Source organism: Pygocentrus nattereri, chromosome 27 (assembly GCF_015220715.1).
Source record: "Pygocentrus nattereri isolate fPygNat1 chromosome 27, fPygNat1.pri, whole genome shotgun sequence".
Lineage (NCBI taxonomy): Eukaryota > Metazoa > Chordata > Actinopteri > Characiformes > Serrasalmidae > Pygocentrus > Pygocentrus nattereri.
Window position 1 is genome coordinate 21665963 of NC_051237.1, and position 19092 is coordinate 21685054.

A 19092-nucleotide genomic window follows, 5' to 3' on the forward strand; every position below is an offset into this window, starting at 1 on the left:
CAGATCATTTTTATTTCCAGCCTGTGTTCTACTGAACGCAGCAGTGAAGGATTCTAAAAATCACTGAGAAAGCCGTGTAGCATCAAGTTCAGTGCAATTAATATCCAGGATTAATCATTTCAAAAGGTGGAGTTCAGATAACTTAAAATTAATGTTACTCTGGCGTCCAAACTTTTCAAACGGGGCCAGATCACGTCAAAATACCCAAGGGTCGGTCACGCTGTGCCAAATACTCAAATGACTAAGCATGAACTCAGTGAAACTTCTCTGGAATGATGGAGCTCCCTTTGGGTGGAGTTGGAGTGTCCAGAACATCAGTTCCTCACTTCACTAATGCTCTTGTGGCTGAATGCAAATCAAATCCTCACAGCAAAGTGTTCCAACATCTAGTGTAAAGCCTTGTTACTACAGAAAAGGAGGAAAGCTCACTATAAATACCTTTCATCTCAGAAGAAACGCTGGATGAGCAGGCATCTACAAACTTTTGGACACATAGTACATCGTGATAAAGTTTTAAGACCAGTCCATCTGTGCAAGAGGCCGAGACAAAGAGCCAGCGGTATGTTTAAAAATCACATCTTTATTAATACCTCTGTTGTCCAAAGAAATATAAAAGATCGGCAAGATCCTACATGTACAGAGCATAGTTTTCTGCTTCAAACAGAAACAAAAATCTACTTGTACAAAGTGAAAAAATATCCCCTGCAGTGATTGTGCCATATATTGTGTCAGCAATAAAGAAAATAATTCCTCTTCATTTCTCAACAAAAGTCTGTGCAAAGAAAGAATATGCATACCAAACACACGGTGTTACTGCTACATTAAGGCAAAGCCCTATGAGTAATACACTTAGGAAACTCCTCAGTAAAGTGACAGTGTAGAATAGATAGTTTTTTTTTTTAACTCCTTTTCTCGTTTTTCCCTCAGAAATCTCCCACAAAGCCTTCGTGAAAACCGCTAGCATTGCACAGACAGATCCTCATGTATCCTTTGCATATAAAACAATGTTGCTAGTCGACCGGAGCTGAAGTTGGAAACGGTACAAAGCTTCAAAACACCAACACATGTTACTTCTCTGCTTTTCAGCTGGTCCTCCTGCATTTGGAGAGCGACCATGTCCAATTTTCAGTTCAGAGGCACAATGTGCAGGTTTGTGCCCACAAAATCCCTCAACATCAGCCTGGAAACTAAAAAAAAAAAAAAAAAAATACTGCAGGCTCGGTTCCACTGCAAATCAAATATACTGAAAGTGGAAAATGCCACGATTAAAAATAAACCACATAAAATGCAATGAAGTGGGGGGAAAAAAAAAAAAACCCTCAAATGTTCTAAAATATGTTCACAAGCTGGAAAAGAAAACGGAAGGTGCACAAATTTGAGCTTCATGTCTGATAGGAGTTAGGAGAACGTCAGAGAAGAGAGAAAAAAAATAAATAATTCGGATTTTAAAAGAACACACAGCTGTTTACCAGATCAACTGATACAGATTAAATAAAAGACAAAAAACATACAAAAACAGTAAAAAGTTGGCAGGTCTCTTGATTGGTGCTTCAAGAACAGATGTTGTAGTGGACCGTGACGGATGCTGAGTCGTAGTAAATAAAGTAAAAGCTTTTGTGGAAGAGCGCCGGGCTTGCTTAGGTCTGGTAGATCTTCTCGCTGCTGGAGAAGTCTTTGCTAGTGCAGGTGTGTGGGGCCATACCACGGTGGATGGGCTCAGGGCTGCTGCTGCCTGTAATGGTCAGGTTTAACAGACTGGTGCAGGTGGGCAGGTAGATATGCTGGACATGTTCCACCTCTGTTCGGCAAACTGGACACGACTGCAGACAGAGAGAGACAAAGTTCGCAGGTTCAGAACTTGTGTTGCCTTTAAAAGAAACATATATGGAACATAACATCCCCCACCCACAATCAAGCTGCACTAAGTTTTGGTGATTTGGAGACCCCTCTGGTGGAAATGTGTAACTGCATGCATGGTGCATTTTGTAAAGTGGGTTGTGCTTCAGTGCCAAGGAGCAGATGAATCCAGCGATCATGAGGGCGTACAAGAGTATTTAAAGAGAGCTCAAATCTTGGTGAAGGACGTGTCTGACAATGTGAGTGAATCATCTACTTCTGTCATCACATCTTCATCTTTAATTTAACCTTCTTTTAATTGTTGTGTGTAGAAAGTCGTTTGATTGCTGCTCAATTTCATTGTACACTGTGCACTGACAATAAAGGCATCTTCTCATCTCTTCTCTTCTTTTTGAGTCTGTGTCAATATATAAAGACACCTGACGTGGTCTGAAAACACACACACACACACACACACACACACACACACACACACACACACACACACACACACACACACACACACACACACACACACACACACACACACACACACGCCTCTAACTTTAAAATTACTGTGAGCTGTATTGCAGGGGTGTCAAACCCAACCACTAAAAAGGGCCATATTAAAAAACCTCAATAAATCTGAGGGCCAGCCGTTTTTTCCCCCTGTAAAGCTGCTTTTTGACAACACCTGTTGTAAGAAGAGCTACACAAAGTGACGACATTTCGTTTCATTTTTTCCCTCAACATTTTCACCCGAACAGGCCATTGTTCATTGAAAATATGCCAAAATTGCAACAGCAAAACCAGCACTATTCTATTATACTACATTCTATTTTTAAATAAATTGTTTTAGGTTTTTTTTTTTTTTTTTTTAACTACCTAATGTTCTTAAACTAGACATCAGGCATGTTCTTTTTGCATAAACACTGGCCCATAGATTGTTGTGGTGGGAAGGGGATCAGAATGCACACTATGTTGCAGTGCATGCTGGGGACTGTAGTGCATCTCAGGGTGAAACAGGATAAAAGAAAAATTAAAATAATTTTGCAGACTGAATAGGACGGTGTCCTGGACCTGACTTGGCCAGCAGGCCTTGCGCTTGACAGATGGGCTATAGCGTAAGCTCTGTATCAATCACAGTGATGAGATTTATTGGGATAATTCTGCAGACAACAATCTGCCTAAATTTACATTACCGTCCAAGCTGGTTACATAAATGGGACTCTACAATACACAAGAATGGTGATACATTAGAGCTCATAACTGGGCTAATGTGGCTTTAAAGTAATAGCTTGTACTCTGCTAATTAGCATGGTGCTAACGGTCATAATTCAGGCATCCAGTTTGCACAATGCTAATTGACGTATGAGCTTCCATTACTTGTTTGCTCCATTAGCATCGCAGCTCAAGTGCAATGCTGAAGATACTGAACGTCTTGGCTGATCGACTACATTCAGCTTAAGAGGAGCCGTGTAAATTTCACTATTCCTGTGTGTCGTGAGTGTTGCTGCCTTTTCAGCTGAATAACCGTCCCTGTAATCTATGGTATGAGCGTTGCACAACCGGGGCTGTATTGCTGCAGATGGTGAAGCCGAGCTGGGGGATTAATCTTTCCTTCGGTCTCGGTTAATTCCCCCCATAATGAGCCGCTGATTTTTCACAGCCGGGTGGGAGTGGATGGATTGAAGCTAGCGAAGCCCGTCTGTTAACATGGTGGTCTATGTGCTTTATTTCTTTCTGCTGACAGTCCAAACTAATGTCAGTTGCCTGCAGCAGCACTACGTATCGTCAGGTACAGCTGCATGCAAAAGTTTGGGTGCACCAGTCAAAGTATTTTGTTGATTTAACTGAAAAACTTAAATGTTATTGTTATTTCTCTGCAGCTTTTATAGAGGAAGTGTCAGAAAGCACATCTGTTATGATGCTGATTTAGTTTTACTCTAAAATATTCCTTTAAACAAATGACTAACAGCATGCCCCTGTCCTCACCTGGAGCTGTTTGGCGCAGTTCTGACAGCAGACCATGTGCCCACAGGGACAGAACGCTGCGTCTATCTCCTCCTCGCAGCACAGCATGCACAGCAGCGCCTCCCGAAGCTTCTGCAGCTTCTCCTGCAGCGCTCGACTCTGCTGGCAGCCGCTGCAGTCCAGCGTCCCCTGCGAGCCGTGCGAAGGCGAGTGGGAGGACGGGGAGCGTCCCCCGGAGCGGGACACCAGGTCCACGATGCCGGCGTTGTAGAGAGCTCGCCGCGCGTAGTCGTAGACCTCCTTAGACGTGCGGCGGATGTCGAAGACGTACTTCTTGCCCATGTTGATGTTTTCGTTGAGGAAGAGCGAGGCCAGGTGACCCTTGAAGTCTCGACTGTACTGCATCATGACGGCATTCGTCACCGTGTCACATCTGAGGAAAAATTCAGTGTTAAAATCATCAGCATTATTTATTAGTCTAATCATTTGATTTACTTTTTATTTGATCATTTTCCTTTCATTTCCTTCTGTGTCAATTTTTTTAGTTCTTGTATGATTATTATTTTTGATTTGTTCATTTTAAAAAGCCGTTTGAACTACATTTTCTTTAACCACCATTTATCCCTGGATGTTTTTGTATTCTGTATTGTGCTTTATTTGATAAGCATCCAGGGTGAAATGCTCCTTATAACGTCAGCGTGAATGGGCGGAGCTAAACTGCTGTAGGCTGAATAGATGTATGTAAACGCTCTGGTTGTCATGAACTCAGAAAAACTAAATTTAAAGCAGGCTGTTTTTGCAGCCTAGTATCTTTATGTGGACTGTAAGAGTTATGCTTTAAAACCTTCACAATGCACGATAAAGCCATTTTAACCTTCTTGAAGAATATCGTTATTACTATCGTCAGTGTCCTAACTTAGCTGATGTTTCTCCTAACTGGTAATGTGACTGAACATCTTGTTACATCTCCTAAGTGCCACTCAGTCAGTGTCCAAAACCCGGTATGACTCTCCCAACAGGCCGTTTATCATTCAGTGGTTGCTCAAAGCGCTGACTCAGCCGAGCCGATCTGGCAGCCATTAGAGATAACGTGCTTGAGAAGAGGTGCTGTGTTGTACGTGTGGAAATATGAGGGGGAAAAAACGGCAGATAACAGTTCAAGCACAAAGAGCTCTGAAGCCAAGTGCAGCTGAGCTTTATCTGGAGCCGAGATGATTAGGTAGCAGCACAGAAATCACACACTAACACACTTCCACACGGCCTGACTCAGTGCAGGTGGGAGTGTGAAGGCTTTTTGGCCGCCGTTACCTGGCTGACTTGCATGACCCACAGTGTTGCATAATCATTTCACATCACAGGTTCATTTACTAGCTTATTAGTGCTCCTTCTGAAGTAGAGTGGCCTATGGAGAGTCTGGGACTGGACAACTCTGGATTATTATATCTGTGACCAAAATGACCACAGTTTTAAGGTATTATAGTGACACACTCACTGGCCACTTTAGTAAAAGGTTGGACCCCCTTTTGCCTTCAGAACTGCTTTAATTGTTTGTGACACTTCCTCAGAGATTTTGTTTGGTTATTTGAGTTCCTGCTGCCTTTCCATCATCTGGAACCAGTCTGCCCATTCTCCTCTGACCTCTCACATCAACAAGGCATTTTCGTCCACACAACTGACCGCTCACTGGATATTTCCTCTTTTTCGGACCGTTCTCTGTGAACCCTAGAGATGGTTGTGTGTGAAAATCCCAGTAGATCAGCAGTTTCTGAAATACTCAGACCAGCCCGTCTGGCACCAACAACCACGCCACGTTCAAAGCCCCTTAAATCCCCTTTCTTCCCCGTTCTGATGCTCGGTCTGCACTTCAGCAGGTTGTCTTGACCACCTCTACATACCTAAATGCACTGAGTTGTGATTGGCTGATTAGCTATTTGTGTTAACAAGCAACTGAAAAGTGTGACACAAATATATGGAAAAGGCATTAATCATATTACTTTGTTTTGTTGTACTGCAAGTAAAACTAAACAAAACCCAAAAACTTTTCACAAACTAGTAAATTTATGAAACAGCAGGTCCAGCACCAGGACAATCATGACCGAGGCTAGGGGTGGGTGATATGACAATATTTCATCAATATGGTGATGCATAATATGCTTATATTATATCAATATTGTCAGTACTTCAAGAACACTGACCAAAAATCATGGAGGGGTGGGAGGGGTCGGGGTGGGACCTGTTCAAACAAGCCACACATTAAGGAGGGACAAACCAACAGGAAAACCATGTTTACAGCAAAATCACTAGAGGACATCTGCCATATCTTCCAACATGCAGCGCATCCTTACAGTTTACCCAGTACAAACTAATGGTGTGGGGTGTGTAACATGCATTACTACTCCCCCAATAATACACACTATAAAGTGAATACAGTTAGATTTTATACTATAACGATATTTAATACATGCTGACTAAAATGGGTATAAAAAAAAAAAAAAATTGTATTGTTGGCTTTTATTATTACACAGCATATAATTTTCTAGGGTTCAATGCAGATGTGAGATCTAGACAATTAAAATAAAACAAAGCTGGAAAAATGGATCTCTTTTTCCAGACAGAACCTCGGACAGTAAAGAAAAACAAACTGATTCTTGACGGTCATCTCACCCCTCATTTAAACCTATGATAACCAAACTGATAGTGAGAATTCAGCTGAATGTAAAAAGAAAGAGACGGGTGGAGACAGTCTGAGGAATAATGAATAAGCCAGTAAGAATCTTGAACCGTTAAACCCATCCCATCCATGCTTTGAGTTTATTTAATTTCTAAACCATCTCAAAATCTCATGTGTTTGCTGGTTTATGGATATTTTGGATTAAAAACAGGACTGTTGCTCTGGGCAGCTGCGTGTGTGCTTGCTGAAAATCAGCATCCAGAAAAAGAAAACATGAAAGTGACTGATAATCCTGTATTTTAGAGAGGAACGAACAAACGAGTGTGGGCAGAGCATCCACCCTCACAATGGAACACTTCAAACAGCTGACTTGCTCAGTGTGCAGAGAAAGTTGATACTGTAATGAGTGTGAAAGCTCTAAAACAATGGAAACGATAAGGCAAAAGATCCTCCTCATCCAAAGTGGAACAATGTACACAGTGCAGAGATTAATCTTTTCCAGATAAGCTCAAGAAAAACACCCTGACCCATTTTACCACCAATAACAACACCACCACTGCATTCACTGCCAAGCTGTGAGATCCAGGGGTGAAAATATAACCCAGAGAGAAATGGAAACTACCGCAGGCTTGTCCAGCAGTGAGCGAGGTCACGTAACGGCAGTGCTAGCCACGGTTACCTGATGTAGAGGCCACTGGGGTCGCACGCTCAGGCTTTACGCTAGTGTTACACTTCAGTGAGCAAATACACAGAGGAGACGTTCAGCAGCACAAAAACAGCGTTTACCTCCCGTACACCATCGAGGTAAGGAGGGTAGGAGGTCCACTGCTGCCACTTTAAAGAAGCAGTATGAGGTCTTAGGGTTTAATCTATACAGTTTTCAGCTTGGTTCTTATTAACATGAATCAGAGGGGCTGCACAATTTCTAAAAATCTAATTTAAATGTCTCTTCAAGACCTTGATGAAAGGTCTCACTCTTATGGCACATTAAAGGGCCCCTCATATTGTATTTTATTATTTTCCTCTTAAGGTTTATGAAGAAAAACAGTCATGATTCATTTTTACATGACTCTTCTTACTGCTCTTTATCCTTTAGCAATAAAGTACATAAATGAATTATGTTCTAAATGGCTGGCCTGTATCATGTGCCTTTCAGAAAGCAGTCAGAGCTGAAACACTCCTTATAACTTCAGTACAAATTGGCAGAGCTAAACTGCTGTAGGCAGAATAGGCAGGTGCATGATTGTGTGACATCACAAAAAACAGTCCATTCAAAATAGCCCAGATTGTATGGAGGGATGTGTTGGAGTGAAAGGTACAATCTGAAACTAAAAGTTAAAACTACCCCAAATATATTTAAGAGAGGAAACTTCCATGATATGAACCCTTTAATGTACATTATTTATAAAAACACTGGCTGATAATCAAACGCATGTTTTGAATTATAGGCATGACTCTTTCCCAGGCCTCCAACAATCAATTTCACCATCCTCTAGCTGTTCTTCTGACCACAGGTCCACTTGACTGGATATTTTTGGTCAGCAGACCATTTTAAATAAGATTAACTGAATGACTTTTCAGCCTGGCTTTCAAGCATCATCCTAGAATTTGATATCTCCAAGATAAAAATAAGACAGTTTATGAACTTGAGGTAGATTTTAATTTAATTTAAATTCGATGAAGACCTCAGGAGACTTTTTTTAAACTGCCCATATAGTGGAAAACTGAATTTTCCTCCTATATCTTAATAAAATGAAGTATGATGAGGTATGTAAACATTAACGTTTCAAAACAACCCCCCCCCCCCCCCCCCCCCCCGACCTTTTCAGACTAAAGCAATTTGGCGCCGCTCGTTCACAATGAAGTTAATGAAAGTTTCAGCTGAGACTACATTTTGAAAGAGGCACGACACAGGACAGCCAATCAGAACACAGTTCACCTACGTATAATCTGCCTTAAAGACGCATTTATGAAAAACCTTTAATTGGTATAGAACCTTCACACAATGCGAAGCTCATTTAAACTTTACGCAGGTTCTGCTCACTCTCGCTCTTTTTGCTGGCCAAGTTTCCCATCATGGATCTATAAAGTACTAAACTATTTCTCTGGATGTGTAGTGAGCGTGGCTCACCTGTAGAAGGCGTGCGTTTCCGTGATGGCCCGGTAAAGTCCGCTGGCCGCTCTGTTGCTGATCAGTTTGAACAGCAGGACCACGCTGTCGCTGGTTTCCTTGGTGACTGTCAAGTACACGCTCTTCCCTGACTGAGTGGCTATTTGTATTATGGGATAGGATATCCTGCAAAAAACGAACCCACAGCTTTAGTCCTGTGCAGCAGCATCAACATCATTCATGAAAATTATTCATCTTATGTGTTTTACTACACAAAGAACAGTCCAGATGTTGATTTCTAATATGCCAAACCTTAAACGCTTGTAACCTGGTTAAAATAGCTAAACAAGACACTCATCATAAAAATAAAATAATAAAAAATATAAAATAATTTTAATGATTATTATTTTTGTAATAAGACCATCCCCGACCCCCCCCAAAAAGACAAATTAAGATCTCTTGCTAGTCAGAACCTTGAAACGACACACACACACACACACACACACACACACACACACACACACACACACACACACACACACACACACACACACACACACACACACACACACACACACACACACACACACACAAAGCTGAAATTAAAAACGACAAGTCTGCTACAAAGTTCTCTTCAAAGGAGATCACTAGAGATTATTAATACAAGACATAATACTGATCAATTCTTTCAGAAAATTCAGCTGAAACTGAAACTCCAACAACCAAAATCGAAATAAAATGTAAGCTTTTAAGGCATCTTTGCAAGTTATCACTTCTGCAAAAAGTATAAAAAAAAAAAAAAAAAAAGATAAGACAACGGAAAATATTTTAAACCATTATTTCTGATTAAATATGTTCCACTGAGCTGTAAAAGATTCCATTTCTCTAAAAGACGGAAGCTGCTGTAACCTGTGACTCGATTTTTGCTTTTTGTAGTGGCAGGTCTGGATTGTGACTGATTAAACTGCAGCTCTGACATTAATCCTCTCTGTGCACAATGTTCACATTGATAGGAGCCTGAAGACTCTGTACTTTGCTTCATGCGCGTGTAATTTTCAGTATGTGATCTTGACGCCGAGTGCCCTCTGCTCTGATTGGCACTCAAGACCAAATTCACGTGTGCGCGTGTGAAGAGTGCTGTACGCAGCTTAGAGCTGTTTTTTTACCTGTTGACCAGACTGAAGTCCTCCCTGCAGATTGCGATGCCCTCTGGCCCGACTCCAATCGCCAACCTCTGTCCCTCAGCGTCCCGGGCCCAGTGCCACTCCACTCCGTAATGCTCCAGAGATGAGACCAACTGCAGAGCCTGATACTCCACTGAACCCTGACTGACACCCTCCAGTGCCTGGTGTCGAGCTATTATACTGAAAACAAAAACATGAACAATAATGAACAATAATAACAACAATAAATAAGACAATTGTACATGATCTCAATATTCACTTTAGGGTCATAACTGGAAATGGACAAAATGCAGCGGCAAGACAGCAGCACACTTAAAAAGGCTATAAAACCTGATTTAATGCAGGGTGGTTGTTTAAAGGCTCTGTAATGGTGTAAATCTACTTATGATCTAAGCAGCTGTGCAGTGTTCTAGCTGACCATCCACATGATGTACTCAGAAAAGGGCATCATGATAATGTGAACATCTCATACTGGCTGCTGCTACACTGAACTACTGCTATGAGCTGGAGTGGGTGAAGGTGGTACCTGTTATAATGAAGTGTTATTGCAAGTGTTGTCTTATGACTGTCGTTAAGTATGTTGAGCTAAAAACTGTTCAGCTATGAACAGTTAAACAGTAAAATATTCCCTTTAAGATTTTGTTCTTAATCCAGAAAAGAAAAGAAAATGCTCAATTGAACAGAAAGCAATAAATGGTGAATTTTCATAAATAGGGTTGATAAAAATACACATGCTCATTTTAAAAATATATAGTGCATTTTATATATATATATATATATATATATATATATATATATATATATATATATATATATATATATATATATATATATATATATATATATATATATATATATAAAAAATAAATAATAAATAACAAATAACAACACACACATGAGATGAAGTTAGCCTCCAAGACTGAAGAACCATGAGCTCAATGCAATTATTTGGTCCAAAAGATAAATTTAAAAAAAAAAAAAAAAAAAACACTGTATCTACTCAATTTGATTATTCTGCACATTAACATTCAAACGGGGTAGAATTAGTATAGACTTTGTTACTGCAACAAAGTTGAATTATTAAATAATAATAAAAAAAAATTTCAGCGCAATTTGTTTTGATTTCAGTGGAATGAATTCTCTTTAAATCAAAATGGAGCTTTCACGCACTGAAATGTACTTTTGCTGTATTTTGTCCATCCATAACAAAAAAAAAGTGTTTGGCTTACAAACGGAAAACATTGTCATTTAAATAAGTCCAAGTAGCTGATTGAGTTCAGAAAGAGTACCGCAGTCGTCTACTGAGTATTTATCTTGGATAAAGGCTCTAAGATTTCAGTCTACAATCACCTGCCACGACGCCGTGGTCTTGTTCCATTTTTAGACCATCATTCGAACAGTGGCTTACAAGTTCTAATATCAAATTTGACTAAAAAGCCCATCCCTGGATTACAGATTAGTGAGAACACATCCAAGAGAGACAGAAAAAAAATAAATGCATGTTGACAAGCTGTTTTCTTTGTACCCTCGAACACACACACACACACACACACACACACACACACACACACACACACACACACACCTACACCTCTGTGCACCGTAGGCAAAGCTCCAGCTTTCATAGTCAGCATCTTCTGAACATCTGCCCTCCATGTTAGAGCAAAGAGGAAAAAAGCGCAAATCATTCCCAGAGTGCACTGCACACACAGCTGAGTCTAAGCATATCTACAACAGCTTCAGATTAACACACTAATCTCATCAGAAGCAGCAGAATCCGTCCCTACAGCCTATAGCACAACCGCTGAATTCAGCGGTTTCACTTTTAAGCCACTTGCCGTTAGAACCCAGGCCATGCTTTAGCAGCCCATGTTCTAATAAGACACATTTCAATTACTGAATTTAGTGAAGTGGGTCATTTAAATCAGATTAGAGCTTCATCGTCAAGGCTAATTAAACAGTACAGGCTTCGTCTTCAGGAAATGACAAAAAGCACACATCCAAAGGGATCTTGAAATTTTGATAAATGAATGGGAATTAATCAGAAAGGTAATTCAGAGTGATGTGAACTGCTCAGTTTAAGAGAAACTTCCAGTCGAGTGTAACGCCTCTGAAAGCTCCCTCACAGAAAGTTACTACATGAAATGGTTATGAATACACTGCATGAGTTTGGCTTAACACAGTTCAGGGTGGAGTGGTAGTTTGTTTGTAAAACAAAAAAAAAAAAAAAAAAAAAAAAAAAAAAGTTTCAGATCTATCACTATTTTGTGATCAGAATCACAAAAACTTGGTGTTTATGGGTAGTTTTGGATAGTAAATAAAACCACTCTAAATGACCGTTTAGATGACTGCCCGATTTGTGAAAAAATGTTTTAAAAGTGGTGGAATTCCCTTTTAAATGACATCAGTTAGTGCAAGGGCTGAACACAAAAACAGAACCAAAAGCTTTACAGAGGAGACAGAGGGGCCATCACAAAACGTGTGTGTGTGTGTGTGTGTGTGTGTGTGTGTGTGTGTGTGTGTGTGTGTGTGTGTGTGTGTGTGTGTGAGAGAGAGAGAGAGATACACACACACACACACACACACACACACACACACACACACACACACACACACACACACACACACACACACACACACACACACACACACACACACACACACACAAAATATAGAAGGGAATATAATATAGAAACACTAACAAGGACCAGAATTCCTCAGTTTTATATACAATCACACAACTCAATCACTGGATATTCAGTGACCGTTAGGGTCCATTGTTTGTCCACTGCTTAGTGCACTGAATATTCTCCACTATATTTCTGAAGCACTACAAAAACAGCCAGCTCTCCAAATTGTGCACCATACAGTGAATAAGTCAGTTTCTGCCTCACAGCTTTAGCAAGCTGACTATGTAAATGGGTCAGGACTCCCTCAAATGATTTTAATACCGTTACTGGCGGCAATGCTTCTGAAGCCTTTTATATCAGCATGACTGCAGCCCTCCTGACTGCTGTATTATGACTGTCTTTGTGCAAACAATATGCCAAACTGTTCAAAGTAGAAGTCATTTTAGGCTCTTTTTAATATGAGAACAAATCTTAAATTATTTACTCAGGAGGAACCAGAGCAATCCAGGAGGGTGTACTGATTTGGTCATATTACCTATTATAAATCTTTTATAGCACGCAAACAATGAGGGCTTTTATAATAAGTCCAAACCTGACAACCGGAATGTTTGCATGGTCAGAAAGCTTTATGACAATGTGGCGCTGGTAAACACTGTTGAGCTTGGATGGCCGCGTCCTTTGACCTCCCACAGACAAACAAACTTGCTTTCTTTGGCTCACTCCCAACAGCCACTGCTCCAACGGAGGATTCCACCTCAGAGCCAGGCCGATAGTTGGAGCCACAATACAAACGGCAAGTCTTTAGACCACGCTGGGTTGGAATGTATTCAGTCTTTAAACCATGGTTGAACCAGTCGTGCCTTTTTTCATATTTACAGTGCCATCATTCTCACTTCTTTCCAAAAAAAGGGGAAAAAAAACAAAACAAAAAACAAAAAAACAACAACACCAAAACAAAAAAAAAAACCTGAAGACAGACATTAGCTGGCTGGCTAATCTTAGCTAAATAGCTACTGGGCTCTTCTACAACTTCCCTCATTAAAAAGCACAAACGCTCATCATAAAGATGAAAAAGCTGCTGCCAGCATATCCTATGAGTATTCGTTAGGTAGCTAATTTAGCTAATATGTACTAACTTTCTAAGCTAGTTCATGCATTAGCTTACGCAGCCAATACCTACTGAAACAAGCACCAGCACTTCTCCAAGGTAAATGCTTGAGTCTCTCAAAATAATGATGCAGCTTACAACAACTTATTTTACACTACTGGGAATTTGCAGCTGCAGCACTCCGGGTTTTCTAGTCTTCCACGCCTGGTTTCAGCTGCTCCGATGACTGATCTAATACCAAGTCTGGACTGAAAACTCGTTCGATAAACGGTGTTTGTCTTGATGATTGGTCTCCAGCATTCTGCTCAGTGTGTAAACACTAATCTTATTCTCAAAGGGGTTTTCCAGGTGAAACAGACCGTCTACCACAGCTGTTCTCTGAGCTTTGCCTCCAGGCTGATCTGTGCATAACTAAATGCTGACAGAGATGCTAGCAAGTTAACACTGGAAAGGAACACATTTCCACAACTACAGGCAGACAGGAAGAAGCCGTCGTTCTGTTTCTGCCGCCATCACATCACAAACACTGCCAGCTATGACATTTCCTCAAGTTCAAATGCGCTGCGGTTTGTTTTCAACTCAAAGCTACAGGTTTCAGTTGCTATCCTACACAACACAGACAGGAATGCTGTTTGTGTGTCAGAGAAGCTTCAGGAATGCATGTTAAAGCAGTGGAGGTTACATTCGTTCATCCAACACATGGAATGACGTGATGAATTACGCAGATGAGCTGAACTCCAGACAAGCTAAACTCTCCACACAGATAATGTGATTTCGCAGATGGACGTTAAAACAAAAAGTAAAAATATCAGTGTGGTCATAAAAACGTGCAACTCAGAAACTGATCAGGAGAATTTATTTTTTTAAAGCAAACCTTAAAAGAACCATATCAGACCACCTAAAAGATAAGAACAACCCGTTTAATTCTAAGCGGTACAGGGAAGTTGGAAAATAATCATGTACTGGCTTTGTGTACCAGAAATAGTCATTAATTTTTACATCACTGCTGTTGGAAGAAAACCTTGCATCTCCATTTTTGTTCCTGTTTTTGACTATTTGAAAGTACCCATGCTCCTATATACTGTGTGGAAATTCTGTAATGAACGAACCAACAGATTCAAAAATTACGTGGGGGAAAAAAAAAAAAAAAAAAAAGGGCTCCATTGACTTGCATTAAAAGTAGACCATGTTTTTTTTGCTCTCCTGTAAAGTTCTAATTTCGGAGATATGAGGTTTTGATCCAATAGTAGCGATAAGTGGACTAAAAACACAAAGTGGACTGAAATGCAAAAATAAGATGTAGGATTTGTGGCCCATGAGCTTTTTGACATTCAGTTAAATGAATAGATCTTAATTATGGAGTTCCTGAATAAGGAATCTTAAGCTTAATGACAAACAGGACTGCAGTTTATTTAAAAAAAAACAAAAAACAAAAAACAAAAAAAACAAACCACCTTTGGAGATAAGAGGCTGTCTTATGATCGCTACCTAAGCATAATCACGCTTAGTCACAGTAATGTATTACCTGTTAACTGTGGCCTGGTCGGGCTCTTTTCCACACAGTTCCGTGTACCAGTACTTGGCTGTGTTCTGGTTATAGTCTCCGAATTCAGCCTGAGCCAGAAGAGCACTCAGCTCCACGGCCTGCTCCGAGCCCATCCGCAGGTGACCGCGGTGAAGATCCTCCTTTACATGCATGAAAAACAAGTGCCTAGAGAGAGGAAAGAGAAGAGAGAGAAAATTAAGACGCACATGTGGTTGGTGCTGGACATTGATATATAGGCTTTAGGTTAGGCTGTCACTGAGAAAAAGGACAGTGTTGCACACAGACTTGGGGGGGGGGGGGGGGGGGGGCATGGATGATAAAAAAAAAAAAAATTATATATACACACACATACACACACTAATATATATATATATATATATATATATAAAAAATATAAATAAAAATATATAATTTTTTTACTGCGTATTCACTATAGCTTTGACACATAAGCTGTATGATTGAGGTGTGATCAGTTGAAACACCACAGCAGTGAAATACACACACACACACACACACACACACACACACACACACACACACACACACACACACACACACACACACACACACACACACACACACACACACACACACACACACACACGGAAGAGAAAACAGCACAACCAGCACAACCAGCACAGTACAAACCCATACAACCACCACTTTACTACAGCTGAGCCGAAAGCAGAAATACGTGTTTACGGTTCCTCAGACGGTTGATTTCACTTTTCATATTTACACACAGAGCTGTGTGTGTGCGCACATGTTCAGTCAGAGTGTTTTTCCTCCTGCTCAAAGCGCAGGGTGTTGTCAGTCGTGGAGTTAAGCTGTAGGAGAACCTGCTGCTGTAACACGGCACCCCAGCAACGAATTAATTAACTTTGTCATTGCACATCAATTTCATTGTGCAAGTGTACATATCCCGGCTCTTGGTGCAAAGAAAAATAAGATAAAATAATTTAAATACTATACAAATTTACACTCAACAAAACAAACAAAAACGATTGCACATGACCCATCAAAGTTGAATTTTTCAGTTATAAGTTGCACTGGCCCATTGAAATGAACTTAATTGCACAGTATGACATTCGGTGCAATTCCACACTGGGGCAACCCTGATCAGTCACATGTTCATATTTAGAGCTGTGGCCTTGTTGTAAAAACCGTCTTAGTCTGTTTGTCCTTGTTTTATTTGTCCATAATGTCTGCCAGATGACATCAGTTCATACATTCGGTACCCTGGGTGTGTGCTGTCTTTTTAATCCTGTCTGCCCTTCTGAGACAGCGGTTGCTCTAGAGTTCCTTAAGGGATGGTAGGGGATGTCCAATGACTTTTTTTGGGCAGTGTTAATGACCCTTTGTGGTGCAACTGGAGAACCACACAGAGATACAATAAGGCAGCACACTCTCCACAGAGCAGCAGCAGAAAACGGTCAGCAGTTCCTTCTTAAGATTGAGCCTCCTGAGGATCCTTAGGAAGTGGAGACGTTGCTGTGGCCTTTTCACGACCGCTGAGGTGTTGGAACTCCACATGGAACTGCGTCCATGTGCACCCCCAGGAACTTGAAAGTAGATACCCTCTCCACACTCCTCATTTATCCAGATTGTCTGCAAATCGGACTTCCTCCTCCTGAAGTCTACGATGAGTTCTTTAGTCTTGGAGGTGTTGATCAAGCTGTTGTCTGAACATCAACCCACTAGACTTTGGACCTGCTCCTGGTATGCTGTTTCATCACCATGAGATATAAATCCAATTAGGGTGGTGTCATCCGTGAACTTAACTGTAATGTTGTCTGGATGGCTGCCAACAGTCGTACACGTACAGGGTATAGAGTAGTGGACTCAGCACGCAGCGCTGTGGAGATCCGGTGTTGAGTCTGAGGGCTGTGGAGAGTTTTGGTCCAACTAACTCTGTACGTGATCCGAGGGGAAGTCTCTAATCCAGCAACAGATGTTTTCTGAAAGACCAATGTCCAATAACTTTCCAGGAGTATGGTATTGAAAGCAGAGCTAAAGTCAATAAAGAGCAGCCTGGCATAGCACCCCTGCACATCCAGGTGGGAGATGGTGGTGTGGAGTGCTGTTACTATGGCATCCTCTGTTGATCTGTATGCAAACTGAAGTGTGGGAGGGAGATGGGACACGATGTGACGTTTAACCAGTTTCTCAAAACACTTCATGACGAGCGATGTCAGAGCGACTGGTTGATTATCATGGAGGCTGCTGATGCTGGTCTTTTTAGGTACAGGTACAATTATGGCTGGCAGCAGAGTGCTCCACGGAGATGAGGCTGCACTTGGCCTCCCCTCAACACTATCTGCCTAAATTAAGAGCTTTTAAAATCCTACACACAGCACAAGCCCTTACAACACCACCACAAATTGATGTTACTGTAACTGTTATATAACTATGATGGTTTTCATGATAGCAATAAGAATTGCCATGCTGTCCAGCCCTAGCTACAGCAGTACCAAAATGTTTTGGCATAATTACGCTAATTAAGTAGAGCAAATGATGCCATGTTATATTATGATTCGTGGTCGGTGCATCCCTTATTCTGAACTGCATCAACACAATCAAACCTGGATGAAAATTTAAGACAGCAAGCACAAAATTTCTAGAACAAAATCAAATCCAAATTTGTTCTGAAATCATACCAACGACATATGGCATAAGCCCCAACAATGCTATGACAAATGAGCGTTCCTGTAATTAGGAACAAAAAGCAGAAGATATTAGAACTTAACTCTTAGAACAAAAGCAGAAGATATTTCTGAAGAACACCAAGATCTGTTGCAGCCTGAGGGGAACTAATATGGTCAAATTAAAGCACTGTGGGTTGTGGGTTTATCTACAGAGCTGGCAGGGCAGGCCTCCTCTCTTCATGAGAACATGCTCGAAAATCTTGACCATTTCCTGCCCAACAGCAGAGAAGCCCATTTTAATTCCTTTCGGTGGAGATAATCAACATTACATTCGCATTCTTCCGCTTTTATCCAGCAGGATAACATTTATTTACTCTGCCAACGGCAACAGCTGCCAGCTGATCTGAAAGGTGGAATTAGGGGCAAGTGATAAATTACAGAGAGAAAGATGAAGAAACAAAGCCAGACGACATACACCGCCTGTCAAAAGTTTGGATACAAATCTAAATTTTTTTTTTTTTTTTTAAACCAGGAGAAGGAAAAAGAGAAAAAAAAAACCCACACACTTTACTCTTAATGCAAGTCAATGGAACCAGACTGATTTTGGGTCATTTCTTTTAGTACACTCATCATGAAATTTCCACAAAAAGTAAAGGGTAACAGGTATTAAAACTGAAAAACCTCAAAAATGGAGACAGAAGGAAACGGCAGCATGTGGGTTTATGTACCTAAACAATTAATTTCCACATGACCATTTTCCAACCATTTCGTTATCGCTTAGGTTTAAACCTAAGCTATTCTGTTCTATTTGGCTGCCCTGTATTGTGCCTCAAATACGCTCCTTGTAACTTCAGTGTGAATGGGTGGAGTTAAACTGCTATGGGGAAAAATAAGTTAAGACATCATAAAAACTAAATTAAAAATGAGCTGCTTCTGCAGTTTAGTTTCCATGTATGGACTGGAACAATTTGAAACTAAATGTTTACATATGAAACTCTTCCTTCAAAAAGGTCTGAAACTTCTGTTGTCCATGATATGGGCCATTTGCAACCAAATTTGTTTACAGGGAGACAAACACACGTGCAAACATTAGTGACCACCTTTGTGACCGTGCCACCTTCGGAATTCCTTGCAAAGATTAAAACATGACAAAATTTCCCAAACAATTGTTCCCAAGAAATGCTCACTTTATTTCTCTCTTCTCTGCCCCTCCACCTCATCCTTGAAGACCGGCAAGATGAGGCAGTGACTCAAGTATTTGTGCTAGTTAGTCATTTAAAAACCCTCACCCAGCAGTTTGTGATCCGCTCACTCCTTCTCCACCTTCCCACACGGCCTACTTAAAGTACAGAGTAGTAAAGAGTCAAATTCACATCATTTTCCTCCTT

The 19092-nt window shown here is 40.7% G+C and overlaps 1 protein-coding gene across 1 annotated transcript in view; it reads right to left on the bottom strand.

Annotated features, from left to right (window-relative positions):
- Positions 1-560: 560 nt before the first annotated feature.
- The window catches only part of mylipa (myosin regulatory light chain interacting protein a), a 37878-nt gene continuing 19346 nt past the window's right edge, over positions 561-19092 (bottom strand). Inside the window, exons 3-7 of the mRNA XM_017711399.2 lie at positions 15039-15224; positions 9758-9955; positions 8613-8777; positions 3832-4243; positions 561-1820 (exon numbers count right to left, since the gene is read on the bottom strand). Coding sequence (XP_017566888.1) covers positions 1638-1820; positions 3832-4243; positions 8613-8777; positions 9758-9955; positions 15039-15224 — 1144 coding nt within the window. The 3' untranslated portion in view covers positions 561-1637. The remainder of the gene's footprint in view (positions 1821-3831; positions 4244-8612; positions 8778-9757; positions 9956-15038; positions 15225-19092) is intronic.